The 16,974-nt window shown below is 39.9% G+C and overlaps 1 protein-coding gene across 7 annotated transcripts in view; it reads left to right on the top strand.

The window, feature by feature from the left end:
- Positions 1–16,974, top strand: part of UEVLD (UEV and lactate/malate dehyrogenase domains) — a 60,381-nt gene that overhangs the window by 24,486 nt on the left and 18,921 nt on the right. For all 7 annotated transcript variants that reach the window (XR_009345477.1, XR_009345484.1, XM_059137885.1 and 4 more), the window contains one exon: positions 10,540–10,642. Coding sequence is in view for 5 of the 7 variants with exons in the window: in XM_059137885.1 (XP_058993868.1) it covers positions 10,540–10,642 (103 nt within the window). In the remaining 2 variants the exon portion in view is untranslated. The remainder of the gene's footprint in view (positions 1–10,539; positions 10,643–16,974) is intronic.

Below are 16,974 nucleotides of genomic sequence, written 5' to 3'. Positions count from 1 at the left end.
TGCAGAACAATATAGTTTAACTTTTTTTTAAAAGGATTTTATTTATTTATTTGAGAGATCACAAGTAGGCAGAGAGGCAGACAGAGAGAGAGGAAGGGAAGCAGGCTCCCCACTGAGCAGAGAGCCCGATGCGGGGCTCGATCCCAGGACCCCGAGATCATGACCCAAGCCGAAGACAGAGGCCTAACCCACTGAGCCACCAAGGCGCCCCTAGTCTAACTTTTTTTTTTTTTTAAGATTTTATTTATTTATTTGACACAGAGAGAGAGATCACAAGTAGGCAGAGAGGCAGGCAGAGAGAGAGGGAGAAGCAGGCTCCCCGCTGAGCAGAGAGCCCCATGTGGGGCTCGATCCCAGGACCCTGAGATCATGACCTGAGCTGAAGGCAGAGGCTTAACCCACTGAGCCACCCAGGCGCCCCTAGTCTAACTTTTTAAAAAGATTTTATTTCGGTCAAGATGGCGGAGAAGTAGCAAGCTGAGACTGCTTCAGCTAGCCAGAGATCAGCTAGATAGCTTATCTAAAGATTGCAAACACCTGAAAATCCATCGGCAGATCGAAGAGAAGAAGAACAGCAATTCTGGAAACAGAAAAACAACCACTTTCTGGCAGATCGAAGAGAAGAAGAACAGCAATTCTGGAAACAGAAAAACAACCACTTTCTGAAAGGTAGGACCGGCGGAGAAGTGAATCCAAAGCGACGGGAAGATAGACCCCGGGGGGAGGGGCCGGCTCCCGGCAAGCAGCGGAGCAACCGTGCACAAAATCAGGACTTTTAAAAGTCTGTTCCGCTGAGGGACATCGCTCCAGAGGCTAAACCGGGGCGAAACCCACGCGGGGTCAGCGTGGCCTCAGGTCCCGCAGGGTCACAGAAGGATCGGGGGTGTCTGAGTGTCGCAGAGCTTGCGGGTATTGGAACGGGAAAGCCGGCTACAGAGACAGAGCCGACAGTAAGCTCGCAGCTCCGTGTTACCTTGAACCGGTCGCAGGCTCGGTGAGCTCGGAGCGCGGCCGGAGGTCAGGCAGACGGGAGTAACTGGGCGCTGTTCTCTGAGGGCGCACTGAGGAGTGGGGCCCTGGGCTCTCGGCTCCTCCGGGCCGGAGACCAGGAGGCCGCCATTTGTATTCCCGTCCTCCGGAACTCTACGGAAAGCGCTCAGGTAACAAAAGCTCCTGAAAGCAAACCCGAGCGGATTACTCACCCCGGCCCCGGGTAAGGGCGGTGTAATTCCGCCTGGGGCAAAGACACTTGAGAATCACTACACCAGGCCCCTCCCCCAGAAGATCAACAAGAAATCCAGCCGAGACCAAGTTCACCTACCAAGGAGTGCGGTTTCAATACCAAGGAGAGCAGCAGAATTCCAGAGGAGGAGAAAGCCAAACACGGAACTCATGGCTTTTTTCCTGGGATTTTTTTTAGTCTTGCAGTTAATTTGATTTTTTCTTTTTCATTTTTTTTTTTCTCGCCTTCGGGTGTTTTCTTTTTTAAAAAATTCTTTTCTTTTCTTTTCTTTTTTTTCTTTTCTTTTTGTTTTTTTTTTTTTTTTCTTTCTTCCTTTTTGAACCTCTTTTTATCCCCTTTCTCCCCACTCACGATTTTGGATCTCTTCTAATTTGGTTAAAGCATATTTTCCTGGGGTTGTTGCCACCCTTTTAGTATTTTACTTGCCCCTTCATTTACTCTTATCTGGACAAAATGACAAGACATAAAAATTCAACACAAAAAAAAGAACAAGAGGCAGTACCGAAGGCTAGGGACCTAATCAATACAGACATCGGTAATATGTCAGATCTAGAGTTCAGAATGACAATTCTCAAGGTTCTAGCCGGGCTCGAAAAAGGCATGGAAGATATTAGAGAAACCCTCTCAAGAGATATAAAAGCCCTTTCTGGAGAAATAAAAGAACTAAAATCTAACCAAGGTGAAATCAAAAAAGCTATTAATGAGGTGCAATCAAAAATGGAGGCTCTAACTGCTAGGATAAATGAGGCAGAAGAAAGAATTAGTGATATAGAAGACCAAATGACAGAGAATAAAGAAGGTGAGCAAAAGAGGGACAAACAGCTACTGGACCACGAGGGGAGAATTCGAGAGATAAGTGACACCATAAGACGAAACAACATTAGAATAATTGGGATTCCAGAAGAAGAAGAAAGTGAGAGGGGAGCAGAAGGTATACTGGAGAGAATTATTGGGGAGAATTTCCCCAATATGGCAAAGGGAACGAGCATCAAAATTCAGGAGGTTCAGAGAACGCCCCTCAAAATCAATAAGAATAGGCCCACACCCTGTCACCTAATAGTAAAATTTACAAGTCTCAATGACAAAGAGAAAATCCTGAAAGCAGCCCGGGAAAAGAAGTCTGTAACATACAATGGTAAAAATATTAGATTGGCAGCTGACTTATCCACAGAGACCTGGCAGGCCAGAAAGAGCTGGCATGATATTTTCAGAGCACTAAACGAGAAAAACATGCAGCCAAGAATACTATATCCAGCTAGGCTATCATTGAAAATAGAAGGAGAGATTAAAAGCTTCCAGGACAAACAACAACTGAAAGAATTTGCAAATACCAAACCAGCTCTACAGGAAATATTGAAAGGGGTCCTCTAAGCAAAGAGAGAGCCTACAAGTGGTAGATCAGAAAGGAACAGAGACCATATACAGTAACAGTCACCTTACAGGCAATACAATGGCACTAAATTCATATCTCTCAATAGTTACCCTGAATGTGAATGGGCTAAATTCCCCTGTCAAAAGACACAGGGTATCAGAATGGATAAAAAAACAAAGCCCATCTATATGTTGCCTCCAAGAAACACATTTTAAGCCTGAAGACACCTCCAGATTTAAAGTGAGGGGGTGGAAAAGAATTTACCATGCTAATGGACATCAGAAGAAAGCAGGAGTGGCAATCCTTATATCAGATCAATTAGATTTTAAGCCAAAGACTATAATAAGAGATGAGGAAGGACACTATATCATACTCAAAGGGTCTGTCCAACAAGAAGATTTAACAATTTTAAATATCTATGCCCCCAATGTGGGAGCAGCCAACTATATAAACCAATTAATAACAAAATCAAAGAAACACATCAACAATAATACAATAATAGTAGGGGACTTTAACACTCCCCTCACTGAAATGGACAGGTCATCCAAGCAAAAGATCAGCAAGGAAATAAAGGCCTTAAACGACACACTGGACCAGATGGACATCACAGATATATTCAGAACATTTCATCCCAAAGCAACAGAATACACATTCTTCTCTAGTGCACATGGAACATTCTCCAGAATAGATCACATCCTCGGTCCTAAATCAGGACTCAACCGGTATCAAAAGATTGGGATCATTCCCTGCATATTTTCAGACCACAATGCTCTAAAGCTAGAACTCAACCACAAAAGGAAGTTTGGAAAGAACCCAAATACATGGAGACTAAACAGTATCCTTCTAAAGAATGAATGGGTCAACCGGGAAATTAAAGAAGAATTGAAAAAAATCATGGAAACAAATGATAATGAAAATACAACGGTTCAAAATCTGTGGGACACAACAAAGGCAGTCCTGAGAGGAAAATATATAGCGGTACAAGCCTTTCTCAAGAAACAAGAAAGGTCTCAGGTACACAACCTAACCCTACACCTAAAGGAGCTGGAGAAAGAACAAGAAAGAAACCCTAAGCCCAGCAGGAGAAGAGAAATCATAAAGATCAGAGCAGAAATCAATGAAATAGAAACCAAAAAAACAATAGAACAAATCAACGAAACTAGGAGCTGGTTCTTTGAAAGAATTAATAAAATTGATAAACCCCTGGCCCGACTTATCAAAAAGAAAAGAGAAAGGACCCAAATAAATAAAATCATGAATGAAAGAGGAGAGATCACAACTAACACCAAAGAAATACAAACTATTATAAGAACATACTATGAGCAACTCTACGGCAATAAATTTGACAATCTGGAAGAAATGGATGCATTCCTAGAAACATATAAACTACCACAACTGAGCCAGGAAGAAATAGAAAGCCTGAACAGACCCATAACCAGTAAGGAGATTGAAACAGTCATTAAAAATCTCCAAACAAAAGCCCAGGGCCAGACGGCTTCCCGGGGGAATTCTACCAAACATTTAAAGAAGAACTAATTCCTATTCTCCTGAAACTGTTCCAAAAAATAGAAATGGAAGGAAAACTTCCAAACTCATTTTATGAGGCCAGCATCACCTTGATCCCAAAACCAGACAAGGATCCCACCAAAAAAGAGAGCTATAGACCGATATCCTTGATGAACACAGATGCGAAAATACTCAACAAAATACTAGCCAATAGGATTCAACAGTACATTAAAAGGATTATTCACCACGACCAAGTGGGATTTATTCCAGGGCTGCAAGGTTGGTTCAACATCCGCAAATCAGTCAATGTGATACAACACATCAATAAAAGAAAGAACAAGAACCATATGATACTCTCAATAGATGCTGAAAAAGCATTTGACAAAGTACAACATCCCTTCCTGATCAAAACTCTTCAAAGTGTAGGGATAGAGGGCGCATACCTCAATATCATCAAAGCCATCTATGAAAAACCCACCGCAAATATCATTCTCAATGGAGAAAAACTGAAAGCTTTTCCGCTAAGGTCAGGAACACGGCAGGGATGTCCATTATCACCACTGCTATTCAACATCGTACTAGAGGTCCTAGCCTCAGCAATCAGACAACAAAAGGAAATTAAAGGCATCCAAATTGGCAAAGAAGAAATCAAATTATCACTCTTCGCAGATGATATGATACTATATGTGGAAAACCCAAAAGACTCCACTCCAAAACTGCTAGAACTTATACAGGAATTCAGTAAAGTGTCAGGATATAAAATCAATGCACAGAAATCAGTTGCATTTCTCTACACCAACAGCAAGACAGAAGAAAGAGATATTAAGGAGTCAATCCCATTTACAATTGCATCCAAAACCATAAGATACCTAGGAATAAACCTAACCAAAGAGACACAGAATCTATACTCAGAAAACTATAAAGTACTCATGAAAGAAATTGAGGAAGACACAAAGGAATGGAAAAATGTGCCATGCTCCTGGATTGGAAGAATAAATATTGTGAAAATGTCTATGCTACCTAAAGCAATTTACACATTTAATGCAATTCCTATCAAAGTACCATCCATCTTTTTCAAAGAAATGGAACAAATAATGCTAAAATTTATATGGAACCAGAAAAGACCTCGAATAGCCAAAGGGATATTGAAAAAGAAAGCCAACGTTGGTGGCATCACAATTCCGGACTTCAGGCTCTATTACAAAGCTGTCATCATCAAGACAGCATGGTACTGGCACAAAAACAGACACATAGATCAATGGAACAGAATAGAGAGCCCAGAAATAGACCCTCAAATCTATGGTCAACTAATCTTCGACAAAGCAGGAAAGAATGTCGAATGGAAAAAAGACAGCCTTTTCAATAAATGGTGATGGGAAAATTGGACAGCCACATGCAGAAAAATGAAATTGGACCATTTCCTTACACCACACACAAAAATAGACTCAAAATGGATGAAGGACCTCAATGTACGAAAGGAATCCATCAAAATCCTTGAGGAGAACACGGGCAGCAACCTCTTCGACCTCTGCCGCAGCAACATCTTCCTAGGAACAACGCAAAAGGCAAGGGAAGCAAGGGAAAAAATGAACTATTGGGATTTCATCAAGATCAAAAGCTTTTGCACAGCAAAGGAAACAGTTAACAAAATCAAAAGACAACTGACAGAATGGGAGAAGATATTTGCAAACGACATATCAGATAAAGGACTAGTGTCCAGAATCTATAAAGAACTTAGCAAACTCAACACCCAAAGAACAAATAATCCAATCAAGAAATGGGCAGAGGACATGAACAGACATTTCTGCAAAGAAGACATCCAGATGGCGAACAGACACATGAAAAAGTGCTCCATATCACTCGGCATCAGGGAAATACAAATCAAAACCACAATGAGATATCACCTCACACCAGTCAGAATGGCTAAAATCAACAAGTCAGGGAATGACAGATGCTGGCGAGGATGCGGAGAAAGGGGAACCCTCCTACACTGTTGGTGGGAATGCAAGCTGGTGCAGCCACTCTGGAAAACAGCATGGAGGTTCCTCAAAATGTTGAAAATAGAACTGCCCTATGACCCAGCAATTGCACTATTGGGTATTTACCCTAAAGATACAAATGTAGTGATCCAAAGGGGCACATGCACCCGAATGTTTATAGCAGCAATGTCCACAATAGCCAAACTATGGAAAGAACCTAGATGCCCATCAACAGATGAATGGATCAAGAAGATGTGGCATATATACACAATGGAATACTATGCAGCCATCAAAAGAAATGAAATCTTGCCATTTGCAACAACATGGATGGAACTAGAGCGTATCATGCTTAGCGAAATAAGTCAAGCAGAGAAAGACAACTATCATATGATCTCCCTGATATGAGGAAGTGGTGATGCAACATGGAGGCTTAAGTGGGTAGAAGAAGAATAAATGAAACAAGATGGGATTGGGAGGGAGAGAAACCATAAGTGACTCTTAATCTCACAAAACAAACTGAGGGTTGCCGAGGGGAGGGGGTTTGGGAGAAGGGGTTGGGATTATGGACATTGGGGAGGGCATATGATTTGGTGAGTGCTGTGAAGTGTGTAAACCTGGTGATTCACAGACCTGTACCCCTGGGGATAAAAATATATGTTTATAAAAAATAAAAAAATTATTAAAAAAAATAAATAAATAAAGATCTAATGTAAGCTAAAACTGTAAAAAAAAAAAAAAAAAAAGATTTTATTTCATGAGAGAGAGAGAGGGCCTGAATATGAGAATGAGAGAGAGCAGGAGCAAGGGGAGGAGCAGAGGGGAAAGCAGACTCCCCGCAGAACACGGAAGCCCAATGCAGGGCTCGATCCCAGAACCTGGGGATCATGACCTGATCCTAAAGCAGAGGTTTAACCGACTGAGCCACCCAGGCACCCCAACATACGCTAACTTTTGACTTTGTTTCCTTTCCTCCCCTCTCCATGTAAATATATTAGTTCCACTTAATTGGAGTTTGAACTGTTTTCAGTTCCTTTGTTACTAAACAGAATGCTTCCATAAACATTCCTTTAAAAGTTGCTTATTTTCTCCTCTGAATTTTCTTTTAGTTGTACATAATCTCAAAAACGGTACTAGTGTGTTTGGGGATGCCTGGGTGGCTCCGTCAGTTGAACATCTGCCTTTGGCTCAGGTCATAATCTCAGGGTCCTGGGATAGAGCCCCATATCAGGCTTCCTGCTCTACGTAGAGCCTGTTTCTCCCTCTACCTGCCACTCCCTCTGCTTGTGCTCTCTCTTTCTCTAATAAATAAAGAAAATCTTATTTTTTTAAATATTTTATTTATTGGGGCACCTATGTGGCTCCGTGGGTTAAAGCCTCTGACTTTGGCTCAGGTCATGATCCCATGGTCCTGGGATCGAGCCCCACATCAGGCTCTCTGCTTAGCGGGGAGCCTGCTTCCCTTCCCCTCTCTCTGCCTGCCTCTCTGTCTACTTGCAATCTCTGTCAAATAAATAAATAAAATCTTTTTTAAAAAATAGTTTTATTTATTTATTTATTTGACAGAGAGCGAGCAAGAGAGAGATCACAAGTAGGCAGAGAGGTAGGCAGAGAGAAAGGGGGAAGCAGGCTCCCCGCTGAGCAGACAGCCGGATGTGGGGCTTGATCCCAGGACCCTGAGACCATGACCTGAGCCAAAGGCAGAGTCTTAAACCACTGGGCCATCCAGGTGCCCCAATAAAGAAAATCTTTAAAAACAAAACAGGGCACCTGGGTGGCTCAGTCGTTAAGCATCTGCCTTCAGCTCAGGTCATGGGGATCAAGCCCCACATCTGGCTCCTTGCTCAGCAGAAAGTCTGCTTCTCCCTCTCCCATTCCCTTTCTTGTGTTTCCTCTCTCACTGTGTCTCTCTCTGCCAAATAAATAAATAAAACCTTAAAACACACACACACACACACACATACACTAAAAAACAGCACTGGTCAATCAGAGGGCATGAATGGCCTTTATAGTACTTATTACATATTTCTAGATAGTGCTTCAGGAAATCAGAACTAATCCATGCTGCTAATAATAGTATGATCATCAGTCTGATTTTTTACATCCCTAACAGTACTGAGTTTTATCAATTTTGTTGGGTTTTGGTTAAGTACCAGAAGGCCCCTTAAAATCATGTTTCTTTAACTGTTGGAAGAGTCTCACTATCAGTATTCTTTTGTCTGTAAACATTCTAAATGGAAATTTTTCCATGTGTCTTGTGAACATTGATATTTTGATGCAAGATACAACCTATCAAGTATTATGATACAGTAGTAGTCATAATGGTGTCCATAGTAGTGGTGCAGGTAGCAGTAGGAACTAACCTTTGCTGAATGCTTACTAGGTGCTAGGCACTCAGTGAAACACTTACTAATTTTTACTAAACTTTACCTAACGCTGTATGTTAGGTACTGTCATTACTGGCATTTTACAAATGAAGAAATCAAGGCAGAGGGAGGTTATGCAACTCGCCTAAAGTCACAGTTAATAAATGGAGGAAGGATTTGAAGTGAGGCAGCCTGTTTACAGAGCCTGTATTCTAGATCTTTACTGATCAGTGTGTGGCTTTTAGACCGGAAGCACAAGCAATATCTGAGATCTTATTAGAATTGTGTTATCTAAGGCCCTACCCCAGACCTATGGAAGCAAACCTGCATTTTAACACAATCCCTGGTGTTCCATGTGTTGTCCTGATCTATTAAGTGGTGATCACTTAAACCTTGGGAGGTTCTGCTCTAAACCGTTATGTTATACTTCCACATTATTGCTGTTGTCCTTACAGACAGACATTTCTAGTCTTTTGAATTTCTTTATATGCATCACGCTACACATTTACTAATAAACTTGTAGATAATTTCTATAAGTGAGATAAGTGGATTAAAGGAATTACTGTGCTTTGAAATTTTGATAGAACTTGTGAAATTATCCCCCATATCAATTGTACCAGTTTATTGTCATACCCACAGTGTGTAAGGATACCCATTTTCCCACACTACTGCTGTTTAACTTTTGGATCTGTGTGTGTCTCATAAATAAAAATGGTAACTCATCATTTTCTTTTCATTTTTCTTTGGAGCATAGTTGACAGTAATAAAATTAATAGGTAGGGCGCCTGGGTGGCTCAGTGGGTTAAGCCGCTGCCTTCGGCTCAGGTCATGATCTCAGGGTCCTGGGATCAAGTCCCGCATCGGGCTCTCTGCTCAGCAGGGAGCCTGCTTCCTCCTCTCTCTCTCTGCCTGCCTCTCTGCCTACTTGTGATCTGTCTCTGTCAAATAAATAAATAAAATCTTTAAAAAAAATAAATAAAAAATAAAATTAATAGGTAAAATTGCCAGCTCTGGGTCACATATTAATCCTCATGAAGTAAGGCCAAGTTCAGTAACTTGCCGAGCATCACAGAGCTAATAAATAGTGTAGCTGGGTTGTTTTCTTTTGTACTTTCTACCTGATGGTCTGGTAGACCTCTGGGTACTCTTGCCTCTGCACTCTAATATAGGAAAGATCCTTACACTGCTTAGCACTTTAGAAAAAGACCTTCCACAAAGGTAATTTGACTCGGAGGAGTTTCTGTGCCGTTATTTACTGTTAGCCTACCGGGGCACTCGGAGCCATCTACAGGTATGCGGAGTGTTTTCCATGAGATCTCTGAGGAGGGTTCTCCATGATAATAGCATTTTATTTTAGATTTGTGGCTACTATCCTTATTTTATTTTTTTTTTAAGGATCTATTTAGAGAGAGAGCATGAGCGAGAGAGAGAGCAGTAGCAAGAGAGAACAGGAGCGAGAGAGAGAAAGTGCATAAACAGGGGGAGGCACAGGAACAGAGGAGGAGGGAGAAACAGGCTCTCTCCCAGGACCCTGGGATCATGACCTGGGCCGAAGGCAGACGCCACCCAGGTGCCCCATAATCCTTTTTTTAAAAGAAACTTGGCATTGGTATTGACAATGAGACACTAAAACAGAGCAAAAATTACTCTTAAGTACTTTCAGAATGACATTATGACATATATACAGAATGACATATATAACATTCATATAATGAAATTTTGACATTAAATTGAAAACATAAGCTCAAGAACAACAGCAAGTGTATTGAGTCCACCAACTCATCCTTATTACTCATTGTCCCATCAAAGGAAATCTGCAGTCTGCGACTTCTGAGTTAAGTCCTGCGACTTCTGAGTTAAGTCCTGCTAGGTCCCAATTTTCAGTCAAGTGTAAAGGATCACATTGCTCAAATTCATGGTAGTTTCTTGCTTGCATGTCCTTTTATTGCTGTTGTGTTACTTTTCCTCCATAAGTCCTGTGCATTTTCCTTTAGCTTCACTTCTGAATAAATTTAAACCGAGAACTGGCTGTGTTTGCATAATGCTGTATGTTCTTCTTCTTCTTGTACTATACAGGGCATTGCAGACAGACTGGTCCTCTTGGACCTCTCAGAAGAGACAAAAGGAGGGGTGATGGACCTTGACATCTTTAGCCTGCCTAATGTGGAGATCAGCAAAGGTCTGGTTATTCTGCTTAAAAGATGTTTGCATCATTTGTTCTTGTATTTGAGTCCTAGAATTTTTTTTAATGCACTTTTCTTTTAGAACAGTTTTAAGTTCACAGCAACATTGGGCAGATTTCCCATATATATCCCTTATCATTGCACGTGGACAGTCTCCCCCATTGCCAACATTCCCCACCAGAGTGGCACCGTTATAACACATCACTGTTATCCAAAATCCATACTTTACATTACGGTTTACTCTTGGTGTTGTACACCCTGTGGGTGTGGACAAATCTGTAATGACATGTATTTACCATTATAGTGTCTTTCATTACTCCAAAAATCCTCTGTGCTCTTCCTTGAGTCATGGAATTTTAATGTTAGAAAGCACATTAAAGATCACCTAGTCCAAGTTCCTCATTTTACATATTGGGAAATTAAATTAAAATAAATTAAGTGACTTAACCCAAGGTGATACAGAGATTGTAATTGATTACATTAACAAGAGTCAGATGAGCTGATTGGTCAGAAGGATTTAGTCTGTCTTTGACTTATACTGAATATAAATTTGTTTTCTTTGATTGCTTTCATTCCCATAATATATTGGTTAAGAGCACTGGTTTTAGAGTTAGATAGGGGGTTGCATCCCAGCTCTGCCACGTTATAGCTCCGCCACTTGTCAGGTTATATAACCTCTCAAAGTTTAGGGTTGCCTGGGTGGCTCAGTCGGTTAAGCAGTTGCCTTCAGCTCATGGTCATGATCCCATGGGATTGAGTCCTGCATCTGGCTCCTTGCTCAGCGGGAGGCCTGCTTCTCCCTCTGCCTGTTCTTCCTGCTGCTCCCCCTGCTTGTGTTCTCTCTCTGACAAATAAATAAAATCTTTAAAAAAACTCTCAAAATTTAGTTTTATCATAATAAAGTGGGAATAATACCTACCTCTTGGTATATGGCAGAGTGTTAAGAATTTTTACCAAAAAAATGCCTATCTCTTTCACTAGAAGTTTATTGTTAAGGTAAGTTTTAATAAGAACAAAAGGATTTCTTATCATTAATAAATAAAATTTTTAATGTTGGGAAAGTAGTTTTTTATCTCATCTTTTTTTTTTTAAGATTTTATTTATTTATTTGACAGAGAGAGATCACAAGTAGGCAGAGAGAGAGGGGAGGAAGCAGGCTCCCTGCGGAGCAGAGAGCCTGATGTGGGGCTCGATCCCAGGACCCTGGGATCATGACCTGAGCTGAAGGCAGAGGCTTTAACCCACTGAGCCACCCAGGCGCCCTTATCTCATCTTTTTAATTTTAAAATGTCCATATATTTTTATAATGTACATAATGTATTAGCATGGACATAAATATAAGTTGATATCATATTTGGGGATGTGGGCTTGAAAATATTTTATTACTAGAGATGCATGATCAAAAAAATTGGAAGACCAGGTTATAGCTGAAGTCAGGTTGTAATATGTTATAGTTGTTTGGCTTTCCTTACTTAGGTCCCCTGTACTCCTCGACCATATTTTCCCCGAAAAATTAAAATGGTGACACAAACCTAAATGTACTAAGAACAACAGTGGGTGAGAAAAATTGGTTATACCTGCAGGTTGTAAAAATTAGGTATAATAGTTAAAGTAAGCCTCTGGATCCCTGTAGGATACAACAAGTTCATTTTGGTGTCTGGAAAGAATACAGTATTTGCTTTAATGATCCTTTTGTAGGCCTCATACAGAGGATCCTATAGAGAGCTGGATATTCTTTTGTGCCTATCATTTCCAAGTACTGAAATTCTTAAGGGACCTTTTAACTCTAACAAATCACTTTAGGAGACTTTAGTATATGGACCCTAGAGACTGTGAGGCCTTTTAGGATCTGAAGAAATTTCTGCCTGTGTAACTCATTAACCATCAATAACTATTGTTTCATATAATTGAAAGAATAGAACCCTTGGAGTAGATGTATAGTGTGTGGTGCTTGCCACCGCGTAGGGAATGTTGAGTGAGTCCACACAGTCTTGGGGCAACTTTCATGTCCCACTTGTTAATTTGGTTATTATGTTCCTGCTAACACAGAGTTTAATTACTACTACATGAACAATTTTAATGTAATGTTAACAAGTATCTCATAAGTATATTCCATAATACGGAGAAGTGCATTAGTAATTTTGGGAAATTAGAATCAGTGGTTTCAGAAATTTGAGTAATGCTCCATCATGATAGGCATTGATGACTGCGACTAACCATCCTAGAATTATGCTTTGGCTCCACTTGGACTTTTTCAAAATAGTTATTGAAACATTTGGGGGGGGGCGATTGGGAGATGCCTGGGTGGCTCAGTTAAGCCTCTGCCTTTGGCTCAGGTCATGCTCCCAGGGTCCTGGGATGGAGCTCCACATTGGCTCCCTGCTCAGCAGGGAGTCTGCTTCTCTCTCTGCCTCTCCTCCCTGCTTGTGTTCCTCCTCTCTTTCAAAAATAAATAAAATCTTAAAAACAAAAACATTTTGGGGAAGGTTATCCATATATACAGGTGAACACGCAAATATACACATATGCCCACAGTTATGCTTGTCTAAGTATAGACTAAATCTTGGAGAAATACAAAGGAATAATTAAGAATAGTTGCTTAAGGGGCACCTGGGTGGCTCAGTCGGTTAAGCATCTGCCTTCAGCTCAGGTCATGATCACAGGATCCTGGGATCAGGCTCTGGCTCAGTGTGGCGCCTACTTCTCCCTCTCCCTCTGCCTGCCATTCCCCCCGTTTGTGCTCTCTTTCTCTCTCTGTCAAAAAAATAAATAAAATCTTAAAAAAAAAAAAAAAGGTAGTTGCTTCAGGAGTCAGACTGGAGAAACTGGTTTTACACTTGTTTTTTGAAGTTAATATTTTTATTCCTTTATTTTTATTTTGTGCTAAAATACATTTATTTTGTGCACTTGGGTGGCTCAGTCAGTTAAGTATCTGCCTTCGGCTCAGATCATGATCCCAGGGTCATGCTGCTTGTGTCCTCTCTTTCTCTCTCTCTCTCTCCCTGTCAAATGAATAAATAAATAAAACCTTTAACCAAAAATAAATAAAATAAAATGAAATAAAAAAAATACATGGATGGGACTGGAGGAGATTATGCTGAGTGAATTAAGTCAAGCAGAGAGAGTCAATTATCATATGGTTTCACTTATTTGTGGAGCATAACAAATAGCATGGAGGACAAGGGGAGTTAGAGAGGAGAAGGGAGTTGGGGGAAATTGGAAGGGGAGGTGAACCATGAGAGACTATGGACTCTGAAAAACAATCTCAGGGTTTTGAAGGGGCAGGGGGGTGGGAGGTTGGGGGAACCAGGTGGTGGGTATTGGAGAGGGCACGTATTGCATGGAGCACTGGCTGTGGTGCAAAACCAATGAATACTGTTAACGCTGAATAGAAATAAAAATTAAAAAAAAAAAAAGAAGAAGAAACAGAATGGACTAGAGAACTGTCAGAGGAGAATAAGAAGGGGAAAGAATGTTCCCTGTAGAGGATAAAAACAGATTTTTGCTAATGGAAAAAAAAAAAAAAACCACATATAACGTAAAACAATAGTGACATTTAGGGCATTCACAGTGTTCTGCAGCCATCACCACTACCTAGTTCTAGAATATTTTGTCCCCCCAAAAGGAAACCATATACACAATAAGTAATCACTCCCCATTTCCCCTCTCCCCATGTCCTGGCAACCACTAATCTGCCCTGTGGACTTGCCTATTCTAGAAATGTTGTATAAATGGAATCATAGAATATGTGTCCTTTCATGTCTGGCTTCTTTCACTTAGCATCATGTTTTCAACATTTATCCATATTATAGCATGTATCAGTACATCATTCTTTTTATGGCTGAGTAATATTCCATATTCCACATTTTATTCATCCATCAGTCGATAGACCTTTGGGGTGTATCTTTTTGCTATTGTGAATAGTGCTACTTTGAACAGTCATGTACAAGTTTTTGTTTGAAAAACTGTTTTTTCTTCTTTTAGGTATATACTCAGAAGTAGAACTTCTGGCTTATATGGGAATTCTGTGTTGAAATTGTTGGTGAATTAATAGTGCTTTTGAATATCTTTTTTAACAGCATAGATAGATCTAAATAGCTCTACTTCTTTGAACAGCTTCATAATATTTTGTCATATGGATGTCTGTCTCCTGTTGGAAGATATTTAGGTTGTTTTGGGGTTTTTTTTTTTTTTTTGTTTACAAATAATAGTGGAGAGAACGCTGTTATACAAAAATTTTCATGTACTTCTCTAATTGGCAAGATAAGGTAGAATTACTGGGTCAAAAATAGGTGTTTTCAAAATTTATATTGGTAAATTGTTCCCAAAAAAGTTGAACCAATTTGTACTCTCTAATAGTACATAAGTGTTCCTGTTTGCTCTCTCTTGGTTACTTTCATTCTTTTTTTTAATTACTTATATTCTGTATTAAGCTTAGCTAATGGGATCATTGTCCTATGACATTTTGATCATGGTTATTATGTTTATTATGTTATCATGTTTACTATTATGTTTATCTTTTGTCCCTAAATAACAACAATAGCACTTGACATTTTTCTAAGGAATCAGTAATATATGCTAGGCACTTCACATATATTCACTCACTGTTCCTTTTCTTTTATAGGTGGCTCAGAGAGGTTGTGGTTTAGGACATGCAGTTAGTTAGAGGCTAAACTAGGATTTCAAACATAAGTTCGTTACCAATTTTACATGATGCACTCTAGAAATAGTCTTTGCATATGCAGGCATAAATGTTTGTGTGTGGTAGGGGAGGTCTTCGCATATGTGTGCATGGAGAAAAAAGTTTTCAATAGTTTTGAATTTGAAAATAGCATATTGTTGACCTATGGAGCAGAGCAAAATATGCTCAATAGACAGTGGTTCTTAAAACATGAGTTGTGGATTAATGGCTTATATCAGAATCACCTTATAATTGCAGATGCCTGGGGTTCATCCTAGACCTATGGATCCTGAATTTCTAGGGGTGGAGCCTGGGAATCTACATTTTAGATAAGTAGCTCAGGTGATTCTTATACCCATTAAAGGCAGTATTCTAAAAATTGTAAATAGTGACATAATTGCAGATTGTGGAATCAGCATAGGGGAGTATGACCAGCATTTTATAAAAATGAACTAGAACAATAGTGTATATCGGAACAGCATTAAGGGTATTTTCTGTAATGTTTTTGGTTTTGTTTATATACACATACATATATTTTGTATCTTGGGTTGCAGTAGAAAATGTATTTCATGGTATGCCCATCTCATGGCATGGGTTGTGATAAAAATTTTGAAATTGACTGTATTGAAGCTGAAAATCATTGATTTAAGCCCCCCTCCTTTTTTTAAACCTCCTTTCCCACTCTACACTTACCCCCGGTAAATACTCCTTCATTAGCCTCAACATGCCCTTCATACTTGAAACTCGAGTCACCTTCTCTCTAGGAAATCTTCCAGAGTAACCCTTTTGCCAAATCACTCATTACTCTTCATGATTCACATTGGTATGTGAAATTTATGTTGGATCATTTTTTTCTATTCTGGGACATTTTATCAATAGATAAACCTTTTATTCTTAAGATGATCCTCTCTAAGGGTGCCTGGGTGGTTCAGTGGCTTAAGTCTCTGCCTTTGGCTCAGGTCATGATCTCAGGGTCCTGGTATCGAGCCCCGCATCAGGCTCTCTGCTCGGTGGGGAGCTTGCTTCCCCGCTGCCTGACTCTCTGCCTACTTGTGATCTCTCTCTCTTTCTCTCTCTCAAATAAATAAAAACAAAATCTTAAAAAAAAAAAAAGATGATCTTCTCTAAAGATAGAGATACAGCATAATGTACTCAGGTCATGGCCTTAGTTTGCCACAAATGGTGAATCTTAGAAAGTCTCAGTGTTGTTTATACAGTTCCAAAACCCAGATCACTGTGGCAGTAACCATTAAAGGCACTCATTTGAACTGAGCAGATTCCCTACCTTATCTTTTAATACGGGTGTTTTTGTTTAACATTAAAAAAAAGTCTACCTCTATTTGTCAGACAAAAATACCCCTTCTAGTCATTGACTGAAATAATGCCTAAAGCTACTGGGACATCATTCTTTGGTGCTGTTCTCCCCCAACCAACATAGGAAGATTTTTAATAGCTATAATCTTAACACAATTTCTAAATTAAGGGTCATCATCATTTCTAGAATTTTGCACCACAGTGAAGAATAATTTGAAAAGAACATATTTTTATGTGATTTTTTTTGTTATAGTTAGAACAGTTTAGCACTATACCAGAGAAATGAAAAACTTGAATTGTCTCCAGTATATTCAGACTGATACACTAGCTAGA

This window comes from Mustela lutreola, chromosome 1, assembly GCF_030435805.1.
Source record: "Mustela lutreola isolate mMusLut2 chromosome 1, mMusLut2.pri, whole genome shotgun sequence".
Taxonomy (NCBI): Eukaryota; Metazoa; Chordata; class Mammalia; order Carnivora; family Mustelidae; genus Mustela; species Mustela lutreola.
This window is presented reverse-complemented; position numbering and strand designations above follow the sequence as displayed.